General features: G+C 37.9%; 2 protein-coding genes across 11 annotated transcripts in view; both read right to left on the minus strand.

Annotated features, from left to right (window-relative positions):
- LOC125936195 (uncharacterized) overlaps nucleotides 1-8,052 on the minus strand; it is a 15,748-nt gene extending 7,696 nt beyond the window's left edge. The window contains exons 1-2 of the mRNA XM_049650168.1: nucleotides 7,546-8,052; nucleotides 5,600-5,771 (exon numbers count right to left, since the gene is read on the minus strand). The gene's annotated coding sequence lies outside the window, so the exon portion shown is untranslated. The remainder of the gene's footprint in view (nucleotides 1-5,599; nucleotides 5,772-7,545) is intronic.
- Nucleotides 8,053-8,146: 94 nt separating this feature from the next.
- Nucleotides 8,147-16,753, minus strand: part of CCDC138 (coiled-coil domain containing 138) — a 141,395-nt gene continuing 132,788 nt past the window's right edge. For 9 of the 10 annotated variants that reach the window (XM_049650151.1, XM_049650143.1, XM_049650142.1 and 6 more), the window contains one exon: nucleotides 8,147-15,161. In XM_049650151.1, the coding sequence (XP_049506108.1) occupies nucleotides 14,996-15,161 (166 nt within the window). In that variant the 3' untranslated portion in view covers nucleotides 8,147-14,995. Of the gene's footprint in view, nucleotides 15,637-16,753 lie in introns of all 10 variants that reach the window. The other variant, XM_049650144.1, reaches the window with a different exon arrangement.

The following is a 16,753-nucleotide window of genomic DNA, read 5'->3' on the forward strand; positions in this document are numbered from 1 at the left end:
ATATACATATAAATATACATATAAATTTATATACATATAAATATACACACACATATATATATATTTTTTTTTCATCTTTTCTCCCCTCAGAAAGTCCCCCTTAAAATTTCTTGCAGGGTTGGTTTAGTGGTCACAAACTCCTTTAATTTTTGTTTGTCTGGGAAACTTTTTATCTCTCCTTCTATTTTGAATGATAGCCTTGCTGGATAAAGAATTCTTGGCTGCATATTTTTCTGATTCAACACACTGAATATGTCCCACCACTCCCTTCTGGCCTGCCAAGTTTCTGTGGATAGGTCTGCTGCAAACCTAATCTGTCTTCCCTTGTATGTTAGGGACTTTTTTCCCCTTGCTGCTTTCATGATTCCCTCCTTGCCTGAGTATTTTGTGAATTTGACTATGATATGCCTTGTGGATGGTTGGTTTTTGTTGAATCTAATGGGGGTCCTCTGTGCTTCCTGGATTTTGATGTTTGTGTCTTTCCCCAGGTTAGGAAAGTTTTGTCCACTATGATTTGCTCACATAACCCTTTTACCCCTATTTCTCTCTCTTCCTCTTCTGGGACCCCTATGATTCTGATGTTGTTCCTTTTTAATGAGTCACTGATTTCTCTAATTATTAGATCGTGCTCTTTTGCCTTAATCTTCCTCTTTTTTTCTGCTTCGTTATTCTCTATAAGTTTGTCCTCTATATCACTGATTCTCTGTTCTGCCTCGTCCATCCTTGCCGCCGCTGCATCCATCCGTGATTGCAGCTCAATTATAGCATTTTAATTTCATTATGGCTATTTTTACTTCTTTTATCTCTACAGAAAGGGATTCTAATCTATTTTTGACTCCAGCTTGTATTCTTATTATCGTGATTCTAAATTCTGGTTCAGACATCTTGCTTGTATCTGTGTTGGTTAAATTCCTAGCTGTCGTTTCTTCGTGCTCTTTCTTTTGGGGTGAATTCCTTCGTTTTATCATTTTGAAGGGAGAAAAGGAATTAATGAGGTAGAAGAATTGAAATAAAAAAATTAAAATAAAAAAAATATTGAAATTAAAAATTAAACACACACACACACACACACACACACACAAATCAAATAGATGATGCTAGATCCTAGGTGTGTTTTGGTCTGGGTGTTGAAAGTGGTTTGACAGATTCAAGAAAAAAAAAGGCGTAGGGGGAAGGAAATCGTTTGAGAATTTGAAAAAAATGAATACACTGAGGTAGACTAAAATGAGATGATGGGGGTAAAATAGAATTTGAAAACATATACACAAAAGTAAAGAATGTAGTAGAAAAAAATTAAAGAACAATATTTTTAATAAGAATTCAAAATAAATATGAATTTTTTCATTTTCCGTATTTAAGAAAAAATAAAAGAAATGAAAAAGAAAAAAGATAAAATAAAAAAATAGTTTGAAAATTTGAAAAAGTGAATACACTGTAGTAGACTAAAAAAATGATGGAAGTAAAATAGAATTTGAAAAAACTTACATAACAGCAAAAAATATAGTAATAAAAATTAAATAAAAATATTTTTAATAGAAATTGAAAGTAAAAATGAAGTTTTTCTCTCTCTGCATTCAAGAAAAGGAAAAGAAATGAAAAAGAGGAAAAAAGAAAAAGAAAAAAAGGGAAATTGAGAATTTGAAAAGGTGAGTACACTGAAGTAGAGTAAAATAAAATAATGGAAGTAAAGTAGAATTTGAAAAAATTTATACAAAAGTGAAAAGTATAGTAATAAATATTAAAGAAATATTTTTTAATAAAAATTGAAAATAAAAATGAATTTTTTCTCTTTATTCAAGAAAAAGAAAAGAATTGTAAAAGAGAAAAAGGAAAAAAAAAAAGAAAGAAAATTGAATAGATGAACCTGCTAACAGATTGAAGTAGGACTGAAATTGCTTCGTTTTCCCCTAGAAGTCAGCCTATATAGCTCTTTATAGTCCATAAATTAAGCCGGCGGTGAGACTTGTGTTCTTGAGACGAAGTTGGCCCAGTTGGGTGGGGCTCAGTGTAACAGCTGCGCTCTCCACTAGGTGGTGCTGCTACCCTACTGGGGTGGATTGTTGCGGGGCTCGTAGGTGTGTATGCACATGCATGGGAGCAGTGAAAATGGCGCCACCCAGCTACCCAGTCTGTTCTCCCGGATCAGCAATTGTGTACCCATCCTCTGTCTTCAGCTCTCATCCACTCCCCGCTTCTTCACTTTCCATGACCAGGCCCCAGGCAGCACCTCTCTCCCAAGCCTTGTCTCAGATGTGGCTGTTTTCCCCGGCACCCTACTTCTGAAGGACTGCGGCTTTGACCTGTTCCACCCCTCTGCAGGAGGGTCTCACCAAGCAATGGCCAAATGAGCAATGGCCAAATATCAGCTGCACCCAGGTACACCTGCTGGACCCTGTTGTTGACGGTGCCCCAAGACTGTGGCCAGGTGCCAGCCCGTCCCAGAAAATGTTCGTGAGATAATGTAGCAGCAACATCTCAGGGATTATGGAAAATCACAATACACATCTGGCAACAGGCTTCACCCTTAACAACCTTGCCCCAGAGCCAGCAAATGTGGTCACCTTCTGGGGTCTGCTGGGACCAGGTGGCTTCAACAGTCTCTACCAAATGTCCTTCCAGCAGTGGAACCGCTTTTCCCCATGTGGCCAGAGAACCTCCCAGACCCCACTCTGTTCCTGGGGACTCGCCCTTCCCACCAGAGCACTGCCAGTTGTCGAGCTGCAGAGCTGTAGCCTTTGCGCTCCCCATGTTTACAGTATTAATGGAATTTAAACCCTCTCCTTTCTCCCTTCTCCCTTTTTAGTTTAGTCCCTGTGGCTGTTTCCAATTTTCCACTTTCTCTCCAGCTGCTTTTGGGGAGGGGTGATTTTCCCATATTCTCCTCCCCTCCCCAGTCTCTGTCCTCTCTCCACGCAAAAGCGGTTCCCTACCTTTCGGAGCTTCTTGCTCCCCAAGTTCAGCTCTCCACGCCATGTACCTGCTGAATTCTGTGGTTCAGGTTGTGCAGATTGTTGTGTTAATCCTCCAATCAGTTTTCTAGGTGTGTAGGATGGTTCAGTGTTGATCTGGTTGTATTTTATGGACGTGAGACACACAGAAAGCTTCCATGCTATTCTGCAATCTTGGATCCTCCCCCAAGATAATTTTAAATAGGGGCATCTGGGTGGCTCAGTTGGTTAAGTGTCTGACTCTTGGTTTTGGCTCAGGTCACCATCTCGTGGTCTCGTGCGTTCAAGTCACATGCCAGACTGCACTGTCAGTGCAGAGCCTGCTTGGGATTCTCTGTCTCCCTCTCTCTGCATCCCTCCATTTGCACTGTCTTTGTCTTTCTCAAATAAATAAACCTTAAAAAACAACAAAATTTGGGCCCAGGGAACTTAAATGGCTTGCAAGTTCACACTATTTAAGAGTGAAGCTGGTGAATCAGTCAGGCTCCCAGTAGGAAATGGATGGCACATTCAAGGTGGGTGATATGAAGGAATTATTTACAAAGAGAGGAATTGTCCTGTCTAAGATCTAAAGAAACCAGAAGGGACAGGAGAGGCAGCAGTTACCAGACCCTGGAGCCAGAGGGCACCATGTAGAGGGGCAGCTTGACAAGGCTGTGACCTGGGGCAAAAGGGTTCTCCTGGCCTCAGGGACCTTGTAGGAAGGAGCTGAGCAATAAACACCCTCCCACCTCCTGATTATGCTCTCTGCTGTCCAAACTCAGCAGGAAGCCCACATAGGTCAGCCTTCCATCTGCAGGGTCCAATGAATCCAGCGCAGCCAGAGAGGCTAAAACTAGATGTCCTGGATTTAGTCTCTTTTCACAAAGCCAAAGACTCTGGAAAGAGCACTGTACATATGCCAGTCTCTGGAAAGTGACACACACAGTGCCCATCCTAGCCCTTCCACTACTGGCTGTGTACCTTGGGGAGAGGTTAGATTTAACCTCATCTCTTTATCTATGTGTTAGGAATGGTACAAGTATTGGACTCTGACATTGTGCTGAAGACTGGGGAGAAGATGATACCTGAAAAGCAGTTGGCCCAGTGCCAGGTAAGTGCCCAGCAAACTGGATGTTCTGATTGTTGATCTCATCTTCACCTCACAGAACCTATAATGCAGTCATTGGCAGTTCTTCCAGTTTGGTCTCATCTCAGCTGGGTGCTACACATTTGCTATGAAATGCTTTTAGAGCTTTGAAAAAAGTAACTGTAGACTTTGTGCTACAAACTATTACTTGGGCAAATTTAATGGATTTGAAAGCTGTATCATAACTTCCTCTATATACATCTAAAGACTTCAGGCTTGTCAAGTGGAATGGATGGATTGAAACCACACTGAAATGAAATACAGGTAAAAATAAGGAATGGAACTGAGCACTACTGAATTCCGTAACGAGTTCTAGCTTGATGGCACTCTTACACCAAGAGAAGGCTCTTCCTTAGCCAATCCCCAACCATACCACACTTGAGCCCCAACTTCACATCTCTCAGCTCTCAAGGTCTGTGCATGAGTCGTCAACTGCATGGGACTGACATTCCTTCAGATGCTCACCTAACCGCATAGCTTGCTGCCTGGCCAGGCCAGTTTAGGTGTCCAAGAATTTAGAGAATAAATGGATTAGAAAGAGATCATGAGAGAGGGAGAGGAGGCCCGAGAAGAGAGGGATGTGATGAACATGTGGCATAGAGAGGTAAGGAGGATGGCATGAGGTGGGGGATGGGAGTGGACAGAGGAGGTTGGAGGAAGGAAGGGATTGGGGGCTTCTTCTGTGATGATACAGCAGATGGGTCCACAATGAGGGGAAGGTTTGAATGGGTAAAGATGAGAGAAAGAGAGAGAGAGAGAGAGAAATAAGGCATATGGCTTTGGCTGATAACACCTTTTCAGGAGCTTCTGCTTCTGAATTCCCAACCCTTAAATCCTTCACTGGCACAGGAAGGGATTTGAGACCAGTGTACAACCATCAGAAAGATGCCAACTCCACATTCTGCACACATTCCGCTGCTATTCTGTGGTCCTGTGATATCTATGTGCACTGGCTACAGTGGTGACAGTGACGGGCTCACTCTCATGCACTGTGCCACCTGCACAGCACTGCTTACTATCCACCCAGGGCTTTCCTTGCTTTTAATTTTCACAATAATCCTGTGAAATACCATCATTACTCTCATTTTCTTTATTTAAATAAAATCTTTCATGTGAATATAACACACATACACAAAAGTGCCCACCATGTAAACACACCATGTGAGGTATAATAATACATTATCATAAGGTGAATGTCTGCATAACTTCCTCCCATGTCATGAGATTGAACACTGCCAGCCCTCAGAAGTCCTCCAATCACAAACCTCTCCCTAACTGCATACACAATCCTCTATTTTCTAGATAAATAAACTGTGACTCAGAAATGCGATTGCTTGGGATCACACCACCTGGACCCAAAAGGAAACTTGTCATCTCCTTTACACCTCAAGCACTTTCCAGCCAACCTGCTGCTTCTAGAAACAAGACTAGGCTGTGCCTTTCCATGTGCCACTCAAGGTGTCAGCTTCACACCTGGACAAAAAGCAACTCAAGTGTCCAATGATCTGGAGGAGCCCCTCACCTGAAGCCTAGATGGTGAGAAATCAGTTAGCTCCACGGCTCAAAGAAACAAGTGGCTATTTTTGTGGCAGGCTGAGAAGTAGAGGTAGGAGCTGGTCCAGGCACAGTGGGGTTGAAGGAAGCAGGCTTGTTTGTGTCTATCTCTTGTGGCTCCGGTGCTCCAACAAGTATTCCTACAGAACATAAAACAAGACGATGGTGAAAAGCTTTGCTCAGGCCTTCCTGAATCACTTTTTTAAATAGCTGACTAATACACACTTCTTCCCACCATACACCCCAGCTGTGTAGATCTAAAGTATTCTTCTCTGCAAGATCCCTGAAGAGGCAAGAACATGGTCCTGTGTGGAACTCTGTTCTTCTCCGTTCCAGTGACTGTGGTTATTCCTTGCACTTGGGTCAGGATGAAGTTGAACTACAGTTCAGGCTCATGAAGAAGAGGCAAAGGGAAACCAGACCATCACTGTCAGAGCTTTCCAGCACAGGGATCTTTCACATATCACTCTCTGTCACTGATGGAGCCTGGACAGCCTTTATACAATCTCTCATAAAGGCCCTTCATCAACACAGTCTCAAGGGCCACCAAGCACAAAAAAAATCCTACTGTTGGTGTAACAGCAGCCTTACCTATGTCTGCATGATGGTGAAAAATATTTGGGGAAGAAGTTAACAATGTACCTGTAGCACAATGGATAACTGGACTGGACATTTCCCTGTGCCCTTGGTCTCAAGCCTGCTACTTGCCACACTGAGCTTTGAGTCTGAAAGCCCAGAGAATCACAGAAAGTAGAGGCGCTGGGTCTGCTATTCAGCTCTTCCCCTTACAGCTTACTTTTCTGAGACTCATTTTTTGCATCAGGAGGATGGGGATTCCTAAGATTCTTCTTCATGAGGTGGTTGTGAGAACAGATGAGATCAAGTATATGAATGTGGTTGAAGACTGTAAGATGGAGAGATTAGGAATCCCAATCAGTGCCAGCACTTCTTGCCACATGGCTGGTGGGGCTGTTCTGCCTGCATCCCCTTCCTGTGGGTGGGCTTATCACTGTGATTTTCAAAGGAGTCTGACCCTGGGAGTCCCTCCCTTCTCCATTCCCCCCACCTGATGCTGGTCAGTTCTCACCAGCTTCAGCCAAGCACCTCTCACCTCGACCCTGACCATCCAAGGACTCAGACATTTCCACTGTGGATGCATTACACAAAACACTTTGCAGGGCAGGGCTGCACAGCATATCCACTGTGCCCTGTACATTTATTTCTCTTTACAGAACAACCTAGTGACTCTTTCCTTCCACAGACCACACCTAGAAATTCCCTTCCTCCCCATCCCACAGCTATATATGTGTGTCTGTGTATACATATATACGTATATGCACATATACACATGTATATACACAAATACTTTGTATAAATGTATACACACACACAGACACACACACACTACACTTAACACAAAATAGTGGAAGCATTTCTTTTAAAATCAGGAAGACGCCTGGGTGGCTCAGTTGGAGCCAAAAAGAAGCCATTACAATGAGTAAGTAAAAGTATTAGACAAAAAGAAAGATAGGTTCAATGGAGAAGATTTTTGGAGAAACTAACTTCACTGTCAACAGTAAGATTGGAAATGATACACTGGAGCACTAAATGAGTGCTAAAGTGAAAACTAAACAAAATAAAGAGCCCCTGAAAACACTATGAGTGAATTCCCAAGTTTAAATAAATGTTGGGTACTACTTTGTTCCACTCCTTAAAGGAACAAAATTCAGGCTGGCCAGGGACTTCCTACTACTTTTCACTCCTATTAATATGATACTTTGTGTTGTCTTTTTCTTGTGGACAATCTTGTCAGAGATTTGCTTTAGTCTTTCAAAGCACCAGCTTTCAGTATTGATCCTTTGTTACATTGCTTATCTTTTTAATATTCCTTCCTTCCACTTTATTTATACTTACTTTGTTGTTCTTATTCCATCTTCTCTATATGTTTGGTTCACATATTTTCAGCTTCTTCCTTTCTGATAATTCAACCCCACATTTCTGTGGAAAAATTACTTCAGTTAGTTGCATAATACAAGGTCTGGCAAGTAGCATATCATCCTTTAAAGTATTCTCTAATTTCCGGTATGATTTTTTGACCTTTCAGTTATTTAAAACAATGTCAATGCTCTCAATGTATGAGTATTTACATTATCTTTTTGTTACTGACCTCTAACAATTGCACATGGTCAGAAAATGTGCTCATTTTGAAATTGGTTCTTTGAAACTTAAGACTTGATTTATGGCCTAATACATGGTTAATTGTAGGAAATGTTCTGTGCACATTTAAAGAATGTGTATTTTGTTCAGTCAACATTCCATATACTCTTATATTAAGTTTATTGTCTTGTTCAAATCTTTTATATGCTTAGTACTTTTTATGACATGATTTATTGATTACTGAGATGTATGAAAATCTCCCCTTATAATAATGACCTAATTCTGATTTTCAAAAATTATTCACACTACTTGTATTTTAGAGTTGTACGTTTTTCCCCCCTTTTCTTTTTCCTTTCTTTTCTTTTTTCTTTTTTTTTTTTTTTTTGGATATGTCTTGTCCGTGTATCTTTTTTCTCCCACTGTTTTATTTTCACTCTTTCTGTGTCCTTATGTTTTTAGAATGGCTCTTGAAAACAATTTATAGCTGAATTTTTAAAATCCACTCCAATAATCATTGCCTCGACTGGTGAGTTTAATCCATTTATATTGATTGTGATTACTGATGTAATTGGATTAACTTCTACTATCTTATTTTATATAGATTTCCTTTTTTCCCTTATTTTTTTCATGCCTTCATTGGTAGAGTCCTCTACCTCTTTTATTAGTATAGAAATTATTGTTTTTAATCTTTTGGTGGTTTATCTAGAAATTTTAACATCATGTTTAATTTAAAAGTTTGAGTTACTTTGGTAAGCAACATAATAACTTAAAACACTTTAACTCTGGGGCACCTGGATGGCTCAGTCGGTTAAGCTTCCTACTTCAGCTCTGGACATGACCTCACTGTTTGTGAGTTCGAGCCTGGCATCAGGCCCTGTGCTGACAGCTGGGAGCCTGGAGCCTGCTTCAGATCCTCCCTCCCTCTCTCTCAGCCCCTCCACTGCTTGCACTCTCTCTCTCAAAAATAAGTAAAAATTAAAAAAAAATTTTTTTAAAAACAAAAGAACATTTTAACTCTAATTCTAGTTACCCCATTCCTGAGTTGCTGTTCGTGTCCTGGGTTTTAGTTCTTTTCTAACCAAATTAAATATGGCTATTTTATAAGTTGCTATAGTCACATTTACCATTTTCTTTGGTGTCATCTCACCTCTTCAACTTCCGGAGAGCGTTTTGCTTCTTCCTAAAGTACATCCTTTAGAAATTCCCCTAAATGTAGTTTATTGGTAGTAAATATTTAGTTTCTCTGAAATGTCTTTACCTTGCCACTGTTCTTGAAAGATATTTTGAGGAGTAGGAAAATTCTACTTTGACAGTCATTGTTCTTTAGTACATTGAAAATATTCCACCATTTAATGGACCAGTTGTTGTTCAAAGTCATTTTTGATCTATGTTGCTGCTTTGAAATTAATCTGTCTTATCTCTGGCTGCTTTTAAGTTTCTACTCCGTCTTTGTTGTTCTTTCATTTTCTATATGATGTTTTTATATCTTTGTTTTATCTTTCTGTTAATTCATTCGGGTTCTTGAACTAGGGATTCATATTTTTCATCAGTTCTCAATAATTTATTCTCAATCCTTATCATTTTTTCACACATTATATCTGCCCTATTCCCTCCTTCTGGAACCCATTTAACATGTATATTAGATCTCCTTATGCTTTTTCCTTCATTTATTACATCTTTTAGATTTTTGTTTCTTTATAGGCATTCTGTATAATTTCTATAACCAATTTTCTTCTAAACCATATCCATTGAATTTCTAATTCAATATTTTCACTTCTATGAAGTTACTTTTCAAAACTTACTAGCCGTTTTTCTACCTTTTGTTTCTTCATTAGATTTCTAATGACCTTGTTTCTTTAAACCTATTGAACGTACTTTATGTTGTAATTCGGTATCTCAATTGTGAGTCAATTTCTGCTCTCACTTATAGCTTTGTGTATGTGTGTTCACTGTGAACTCATGTTGCTCTGCACCTTATCTGAGTAAACTTCTAAGGTCTGGGATGCTTCTTCGATCAGGCACCTAAGGGTAACCAGTCTGGGACTCATTTCAACCAGATTCTCTGCTTAACTATTTTGACTGCCAACAAATTCAAGTCCCATGTCCATGTAAATGTGGACAGGTAGTTAGGAATTCCAGGAGAGATTTCCTTCCCAGAGTCAAAGCTGAGACAGGCATTCCCACTTTCTCCCTCTGCAGAATAGGGCTTTCCCTAATTCTATCACACACACTGTCCTTCAGGAGTCCTAACTTTATGCAGGGATCACTGGTTCAATCTACCATCTTGATCGTTTCAAGTCTTTGCCTTCTGCCCCATATGCCTACCTTGGCTACTAGTGATTGGCAGGTACCTGAGGGGAAACACTGGGCTCCAGTCCTCAATTACCCTTTTGATTTTATATTTATCATCATTTCGGGCCTCCAAGGAATTTTTTTACTTTGCCATTTGCTCAGGGGTGTGTGTGTGTGTGTGTGTGTGTGTGTGTGTGTGTGTGTATCCTCAACATTCTTAGCAGTACTGCACTTGGAGGATAAGTGTAGCATACCACACTGCTGGAAACAAAAATTTTCTATTTAACTTTATGTACTTTAGAAGTATTTCTTCTCTTATTCCCATAGAATTTGGATGTTGGGAGAGAAGGAAAATGCACGGCCTTGAGCCACAAGTATAATATGGCTAAAAATCTCGTATTGACTTTGTCCCCATTATCTCCCTTTGTGTAGATTACTTCCAGTCATATAAGTAATAGTGGCTTAGTTTAGCCAGCCTCTCAGGTCTCCCCGAGGCTGTTTCTTTTCCAATCTGTAAACTGGCAATGATTGTAAGACCCGTCTCAAAGTGCTTATAAGGATTAAATCATACATGTAAAAATGTAGATCAGTGTCCAGTACTTAAAACAGTTAACAAATATTAGCTATGATTATTTTCAAAAACTTCTTTCTCTAATATTGCCTGGTTATTTGAAGTCCAGATACGCTTTAGAATTTTTTTTCAATTTCTAAAAAGAATTCTTTTAGAATTCTGACTGAAATTAATTTTGGTTGAAATATAGGAAGTAATTTGGGGAGATCTGACATCTCAACAAAATCAAGTCCCTTCATCCAGAAACATGGTATATCATTAAGTCTTCTTTGATATTCCTCAGCAAACATTTGGCAGTCCCTCATTTAGGTTCTGAACATTTCTATCATGTTTGTTTCATATTTTATAAAAGTTAATTAAATTATTAAATGCATTATTATAAGTAAAAACAATTTCTAATTATTTATTGCTGGAATATATAAAAGCTTTTGCTTTTAATATGTTTATTTTACAACTGGGTATCTTGATGAAGTTTTGTAAGAATCTTACCATTTTCCGGATAATCACATTTATCTGCAAATGATTGTTTTTTTCCTTTCCCAAAGTTACACTTCCTCACTGGACTCCTTAATTTTATTCCTAACCTTAAGCATGTATGTAGTGCTTCATAAATTTGTTGTTGATTTCATATTCCTTTAAGCATATATCAGGGATAGGAGTTGAATTATAACCTTTTAGGCATTTATTAAGACTGTGTGACTTTCCCCCTTTATTATAAAAATACACTAAAATATATTATTCTTACCAGAAAGCCAACTTTGTATTTCTTTTTTTTATAGTCAGTATTTTACTTTATTTTTTTTTATATGAAATTTATTGTCAAATTGGTTTCCATACAACACCCAGTGCTCATCCCAATAGGTGCCCTCCTCAATACCCATCACCCACCCACTCCTCCCTCCACCCCCCCCATAAACCCTCAGTTTGTTCTCAGTTTTTAGAAATCTCTTATGTTTTGGTTCCCTCCCTCTCTAACCATTTTTTTTCCTTCCCCTCCCCCATGGTAGAACACCATTAAGTTAAGTTTCTCAGGATCCACATATGAGTGAAAACATATGGAGTCTGTCCTTCTCTGTATGACTTATTTCACTTAGCATAACACTCTCCATTTCCATCCACGTTGCTACAAAAGGTCATATTTCATTCTTTCTCATTGCCACGTAGTATTCCATTGTGTATATAAACCACAATTTCCAACTTTGTATTTCTAGAATGCATGCTAGCCTACTTGGTCATGGATTGTTCTGGTGATACATGGTTGGTATTGACTTGTTCATAATTCTTTAGACTTTTTAATCTGTTAAATTCTTTCCTACTTCCTTTGACAATTTTTGCTACTGGGTTCATGCTAACTGTATAAAATGAATTAGGATGCTTTTTCTACATTCTGGGACAGTTTAAACAGCTTTAAATATTTTCACCTTAAAATGTCAAAACAATTCTCCTGTAAAACACCTGGACTTGATGTCATTTTTAAAAAGAATTCTGGGATGCCTGGGTGGCTCAGTCGGTTAAGTGTCCAACTCTTGATTTTGGCTCAGATCATGATCTCATGCTTGTGAGATAAAGCTCTGTGTAGAATTCTGCACTGACAGCACAGAACCTGCTTGGGGTTCTCTCTCTCCCTCTCTCTCTGCGCCTCCCCTGCTCCCCACATGCATGCCCACACTCTGTCTCAAAATAAATAAACTTAAAAAGAATTCTTCCGTAATTTTATCAAAGACTTCAATAATTTTCTATTGCATATTTCTTAATTTTTTTAGTATTTTTGAGAGAGAGAGAGACAAGAGTGTGAGTGGGGGAGGGTCAGAGAGAGAAGGAGACACAGAATCTGAAGCAGGCTCCAGGCTCCAAGCTGTCAGCACAGAGCCCGATGTGGGGCTCAATTCACAAACCGTGAGATCATGACCTGAGCCGAAGTTGACACTTAACGAACTGAGATATCCAGATGTCCCATATTGCATATTTCTTGATATGATTTTTATAAATTTTTTTCTAGAAAATAGTTTATTTCATCCAGATTTTCAAATTTATCAGAACAGGGTAATAAAGAATTTATAACATTAAAAAAACACTTTTACTTATCCTAATAAATATTTTTATTCTTTACAAGTTCCTGGCTTCTATTTTTTTGCTATGACTATGTATTTTCTTTTTATTCTTCAGTGTTTTGAGAATATTGATCCTGCCTTTGATAGTAGTTACCCTGACATTTTTGACAAACATGCCTTTATCCTTCTTTTCTCTGTCAAAGTTAATTTTGATATGGAACATTCTGACTCTATTTCTCATGAAAATATGGAAGACTTTACTCACTAGCTCTTCCATCTGTGCTTCAATCTCTGGGCTCCATTAATTCTCAGTTTTTAACATCAGTTAATATAGTTTATCCAAATATCACTAAATTATTGCTTTTCCCATTTTTTATCCTTTTGAAAAATTTAACACTTCACCCCATTTTACAAATTTACAATAATTAATTACATTTATTTATGCTTATGTGATTTCAGTTTCACTAGTCTTGTGGTATGAGGTGGATTTAATAAATCCAATTTCCCTTCATGTCTAAGTTGGTTGGAATGATCTAAGTAAGCAGCTTCTTGTCTCAAGACATGGTATCCTTTCTAAACACTTACATATCTGAAAATGTCTTTCTTCCATTGTCTTCATCTGTGAAAGCATCTTCACTAGGTATAAATTCTTTAAGTAAAACTTTTCCTCTCCAAAACATGAGAGGGTAGTTTCCTATCAACTTCTGGCATTGCATGAGGCTAACTTGGTTTTTCTTCTCTTGCAGGTAACTGGCTTTTGTTTGTTCTTGCCTTTATCCTCATAATACTTAGAATTAAATTACAGTTCATTTTTAAATTATAGGATGCATCTAATTATAGAATGCTTTTCTCATTGATTTTTCTGGAACACGATGTGCTCTTTCAATCCATACATGCAGATCTTTCTTTGGTGCCCCAAAATCTTTGTTCAACTATATCTCTGAGCAGTACTTTTGCTCTATCTGTTCTGTTCTTTTCTTCAGAAACATCAAATACGCCAGGCTCAAGTGCCAACCTTTGCTCTTCCATCGGCTGTCCACTCTCTCGTTGGTACCATCTCAAGGTACTTGTGAGAGCTACTCTTTTTTCTCGTGACACTGATTCTATCTTTTGCCATATCAGTGATGGTATATTTTTGTGTCTGCTGTGCATTTCTCCTTCTGCATTCTTTAGTTCCTTAAAGTGTCACTATACTCAACCTGTTCTCTCTTTATGGCTTTCTGTTTCTGCTTCACAAACAGCACATTTTTTATACTCATCTGAAGAGGCCCAAGTGTTTCCTGAAAATTTCTCCACTTCTGGAAATGAGAATATATACTGATACAGCATAATTTAGGACAATGCTCCTTTTCTGTGTTTCTCAGTATTCTGTCCCAACTCCCACCATCTCCATCCACCTCACCCAGACCTGTGGCTACTTCACCCATCTTGGGTTATATAGCAAGAGATATCCCTGGGTGTTGGGAGACTAAGATATTTTTATGTTTTTTTTTTTTTTAAAAACCCATCTATGGTACATATATAGTTTGGTGATGATTAAATTATTTTGGAAAAAATAATAGAAAAAATTCTTTACTCTGTGAACAGCACAATAAAAAATCAGTTTTTGTGAATCTAGGATATACACAAAAGTTATAGTATGAGGATGGCAGTTAAAACATATACTTTTGGGGTGCCTGGGTGGCTCAGGTGGTTAAGCTTCTGACTTCGGCTCAAGGTCATGATCTTACGGTTTGTGGGTTCCAGCCCCACGTTGGGCTCTGTGCTGAGGCTCGGAGCCTGGAGCCTGCTTCTTATTCTGTGTCTGTCTCCCTCTCTCTCTCTACCCCTTGCCTCCATTCATGCTCTCTCTCTCTCTCTCAAAAATAAACATTAAAAAGATTTTTTTTAACTTATATACTTTTGCTTCTGAAAGGGGAAACTGTTGATATTTTGAGAAAGAATGACAACATGATCTAATCCTCTTTCCCACATAAACACCAATTTTATTCCAAATAATCACATAATTTAAAAACTTTTCCTAAAACACTCTTACAAAAAGTAACCCCAGTATCACTAATTCTGGAAATTCCATTTTGTACATTAGTAAGTACTACCTCAACTGAACTGAAACAGTCCAAAAATTCCATAGCTTCTATAGATTCAACTTAAAAGTGAAAAAAAATTATATTTTTCATGATAAATGATGCTACTGATAACTTTACTTGGTAGACTTTTAGTTACTTTGGTGATTTTTACAATCTTACAAATAAGCAACACATATATAATTTATATAAAATAATATTAAGCTATTCTAATGGCTTGCACTGGAGGCCAAGGAGTTGCATTTTGTTAAACCCAAATTGAACAGAGTTGAATTTAAGTTAATACAGAGAAAGGCATGCTCTGGATGTGTTGTCCTTTGCATTTCTTGAAGCATCAGATGAATTGTAAAAAGTTCAAAGAGCTTCTTATTACTCCTGGAAGAGAATGAATACATTAACTTAATTGCACACACTTAGGAAGTTTATCTGGAATGGCAATGAGCAATCATTTACTTGTAAATGTGGGCAAATGGCATCTGGTTTTCAACATAGTGCAGAAAATATGTAACTAAAGGATTAATATGTCAAGACAAACAAAAAGGGGTTTTAGGAGAGAAGGCTAAAGTGGAAAACTATTCAAGGAAAAAAAGAATATGCTCTATGATCCTGAAAACTGAACCCTATTCACCATTAAAATGCTTGAGAATATTTTCTTCCTCACAGTTAGAAAAATTAAAATACTTGATCATCTTATTTTAAGTAAGTAGCAGAACATTGGGTTACCTTTTGACTTAGGTCAAAAATACCTTTTCAACCAACCTACCTGTAATTATCAGTCAGTAATTTCATTTTCAATCAGAATAATATCTGAAACATTTTTCTTATTTCCTTGTCTATATATATTTGCCTCCTGAAAGAAATTATCAAATAACCTATATAACCACCTGCTAAATACAAAACGATTCACATCTTTGTGGTTTTAAAGATTTACTTCAAGACCTGCTTGAGCGTCAGCTATTCCCAGCCCTCCATTTAGAGATTTGTTCTAGCTCTTTCTCTCAGTTTGAAATGAACGTAAGCTATAAAACACATCGAAAATAGTAAAATGCTTTGGCTCAAGGATATACTTGCACTTTGGGAATACATAAACATAAACCCGTGAATTAAGAGCCAAGACCAAATTAAACCCAAGTAATGTTACTGCAGCTTCAAGGCACTACAGGTAAACTACAACATGTCTTCCTGATAATTTACTGATTACAAATCAAGATAACCATGGTACCGTCAGTCTGCAAATAAAGGAAGAAAATTAATTGATAAGTTTACCTGACATTTGTCCCAAACTAATAATGTATGAGGTTTTATTTTGACAATTAATAACTTACTGTGGTGTGGTACAGTGTACTAAGCACCAAGCAGAACATGTGGACCTACTAGCACACATCTACAAATAATTTTAAGATGTATTATATTTACTATTCAAGTACACCGAGGCCAGATAAAATACCTAGGTTCATTACCATGCAAATCACAAAGGAGAGGAAAGGAATGGGGCAGTGGAGCTGAACCAAAATCAAAATTTTACCATTATAAACATGGGATGAGACAGGTGTTTAATTTGCCTCAAAAGAAACAACAGAAAATACCTCAAGATTAGGAAAATAAAGCTTAAAATCTATGTCCTTTATTTATAATTTAGTAACTGGTTATATCGAAGTTTGCATCAGGGGAAAGAAGACGAAATGCAAAAGCCCTTAATTCTCACAATAAAATCCAAATTAGTGGCGTAACAAGCCCATAATTCTGCTTCATTCTAATTCCCTAAATTCGTTTCAATACATCAATAAGGATTTACATATATACTTTTATTACCTTTTTTATTTTCACCTGTGGTATTACAGAGTATCCGTGTGCAGTAAGTCACTCTGATACTACCACTTGCTAAAACTACCATACTTGCTAAAAACTGCTCTTATTTTTACATACCCTGTGGTACTTAAAGTTTGTTTAGCAGAAATGAACTATGG

The sequence above is a fragment of the Panthera uncia genome, assembly GCF_023721935.1.
Source record: "Panthera uncia isolate 11264 chromosome A3 unlocalized genomic scaffold, Puncia_PCG_1.0 HiC_scaffold_11, whole genome shotgun sequence".
In the NCBI taxonomy this organism is placed as follows: domain Eukaryota; kingdom Metazoa; phylum Chordata; class Mammalia; order Carnivora; family Felidae; genus Panthera; species Panthera uncia.